General features: G+C 51.3%; 1 protein-coding gene across 1 annotated transcript in view; it reads right to left on the bottom strand.

The window, feature by feature from the left end:
• Positions 1 to 2,529, bottom strand: part of EPS15 (epidermal growth factor receptor pathway substrate 15) — a 225,135-nt gene extending 222,606 nt beyond the window's left edge. The window contains exon 1 of the mRNA XM_012639346.1: positions 2,478 to 2,529. Within this exon, the coding sequence (XP_012494800.1) occupies positions 2,478 to 2,510 (33 nt within the window). The 5' untranslated portion in view covers positions 2,511 to 2,529. The remainder of the gene's footprint in view (positions 1 to 2,477) is intronic.
• Positions 2,530 to 2,821: the final 292 nt, after the last annotated feature.

Genomic DNA, 2,821 nt, shown 5'->3' with positions numbered 1-2,821 from the left:
TGTGTGTGTGTATATATATATATATATATGTTGAATGAATGAATGAACCTACTTCAAAATCATCATCATCTCATGACCAGGGGCAGAAACTAACTTCAGCATCTGTTTAATCTTCATAACTGTCATAGAGCCCTTCAGAATTTTCAGTCATTTATCCAAGAGTTATTAATCACTTTCTTCCAGATAGGCACTGAGGGATAGAGATGAGTTAAAAGATGTCCCTGAAGAATCTCTCACTCTTTATGCCTACGCGTAAGGGTGTGTGTTGGGAGGGTGGAGGGGAAAAACAGAGGGTGATGTAAACAGATCAATAATGAATGTGAAACTAGGATGCACTGTTGTTATCTGTTTATTGGGCTCAGGTATTAAAAAATTAAAATTAAATTAAAAAAACATAAATCTGCAAAGTTTTGAAATAACAAGTAGGCACATTAAGGTATATATACTAACAACTGGGAAGATTCTTTCTTCCTGTGCCTTTACAATGTATCTTATGCCTCTTTGTGCCTTAAAATCAAAATATTCTAAATTGACTTATTTGAATTATCAATAAAAATTAACCACTGATGTATGTTCTCTTATATGTGAGACACTGAAGGATAATACCTACTACTGATTCACTATTTACTCTGTGTATATGTTAATACCTAAATACATAACCACAAGAACATATGTAAATTTTTAAGTGATTATAAAACTGACAGAGCCTGAAGCAATTCTCTAGAGATGAATGATAGTAAATAGAAACTAAAAAGATAGTATTACCCAGGAAGAGAATAAAGTATGCACACAACTGAGATGCAATTCTACACAAGTCTTCAAGAGAACAAAATCTTCAAGAGGGGAAAACTGCCAGAATTGGTCAACAGAGCCAGAAAACAGCCTGCCAACACGGATCTTACTTAATGCAAGTCACTAACCAGACTCATGGAAAGTAAATATCCAAAAGTCAATGTTGCCATTCCTCAAATTTGAGTTTCAGGAGGACCTTCCCTCATGTAAACCATCACATTCCATGTTAAAGGATTCTTCCCTGAACAAGACAACCAACACCAAATAAATTGGGAAGCTGGGAAAAAGACTTAACTTAGGAGATTTGTAATTCCTGCAGACTTTTATCTGAGGCAAATATTTTTATGTGAATCCTGTTCCTAAGAAGACATTTTTACTCCATCTCTTTATCCTAGAGTGCTAGGCAAAACATCCCAAAACCTCTTGATTCTAACAGAAAACTATTGTCCAAACGTATGCCCTATACCAGTGTTAAAGTCTTAGAAACACTGACAAATCTAGGCCAAGGAGACTACAAGATGGCAGGGAAACACAAGGCAGGCCGGCGGGCAGTCCAGCCCGCTGGGGTGGGTCCCGACTGGGAGCCTCTGGAGAGATCAGGCTGAGAAGGTGAGGTGGGGACGAGTTTTGGTCAGAGGAGCAGGAAAGGACTGGCAGGTGTCTGTCACCTCCTCATCCTGGACAACGTGGTTAGATTATGATTGGCTGTCTTTACAGAGAGGGAGGAACCAAGTTCCCAGAGTGAGTGATGTTTAGAGGTTTTAGGTGAAGAACAAGGACTCTGGGGGAAGCAACAGGGCAAGAGGGAAGGCCTTGAGAACAGGTGTAGGTGTAGATTCCCCCCGGACAAATGCTCCCAGGTCATTCCTAGCACCAGAACTGGAGGAGCCACCACACCTGTTAAAGGGAACCATTTGGACAGCGATTAGGGGATAGCCCCCGGGGGACGGGAGAAAGTGGAAGTAGACTTGAGCAGGAAAGGAAAAGATTGAATCGGGGGTCTGACCAGAAGGAAATCTGATCAGGAGGGGAAGAGACTGAATTCAGGAATGGGCTAACAGGAGAGGGACTTGGGTAAGATGAGACTTATTTGGAAGCGAGACTGACTAAACTGCAGGGAAAGGAGGGCTTTCGCTGGACTCCAGTGGGCAAAGACCAGTTCAGAAAGGACAGAGGGGGCCTGCGCGTGCGGCTCGGGGCGGCAACTCTAACCCGGGGCAAGCGCGCCGCCCGGCCCAGAGGGCGAGCCTCGTGCGAGCCAGGGGGGAGGCTGATAGGCGCGAGCTCAACAGGAGCTCACCTGGGGTGCGTCTGGCCTGGAAGCAGGAAACTTCCTGGGCGGGTGAAAGCTGACTGGAGCGAGCCGGGCCCGACACCGACTGAGCGAGGCTGGGGTCACAGTCCACTCTGGGGCTACTCAGAGGGGCCGGCCGCGGGTACGCGGTGGGGGCCACGCGGGGCGGGGCCGGGGGCGCCGACCGAACCGGGGCGGGGTCGCGGCTAGCGCGGCGGAGCTCCGGCTCGGGAAGGCGCCCTCCCTCTCTCACACACGCTCTCCTCATACACACCGACCGCCCGGCCCACGAGCCAAGAGAAGCTGCCCGGGTAGGCGAAGCTTGGGGCGGTGGGGGAGGGAGCCGGGGGCACCGGCCGGCCGAGCCCGGCGGACGGGCGGGCGGCGTTACCTGTGTCAGGGAGAACTGGGCCGCCGCAGCCATGGTGTTTCCATCATGCACGGGAGGGGAAGGAAGGACGGGCAGACGGGGGCTCGGGGCGGGGAGGAGGCGGAGGGAGCGGCCGTAGGCGAGGCCCGGGCTGGCGGGCGGGCGTCTCCCCTAACTTCGACAACTTCCCTCCTCACGCCCGCCCCGCCCCGCCTGGCCCCGCCCGCCTGCCCGCCCGCCCGAGCAGGCCGCGGCGGCGCGCAAACCCTGGCGCCGGAGTCTCAGCCGCCGGACCAGAGCCCGTCCCCGAGGCCGCCTAGGAAAACCCGGCGCGGAAATAAATTTAAAGTGGACGGGCTGCGGAG

This window comes from Propithecus coquereli, unplaced genomic scaffold (genome assembly GCF_000956105.1).
Source record: "Propithecus coquereli isolate 6110/MARCELLA unplaced genomic scaffold, Pcoq_1.0 Scaffold14, whole genome shotgun sequence".
NCBI classification, from domain to species: domain Eukaryota; kingdom Metazoa; phylum Chordata; class Mammalia; order Primates; family Indriidae; genus Propithecus; species Propithecus coquereli.
Note: the sequence above shows the minus strand (reverse complement) of the source record. Positions and strands in the feature narration are given on the sequence as shown.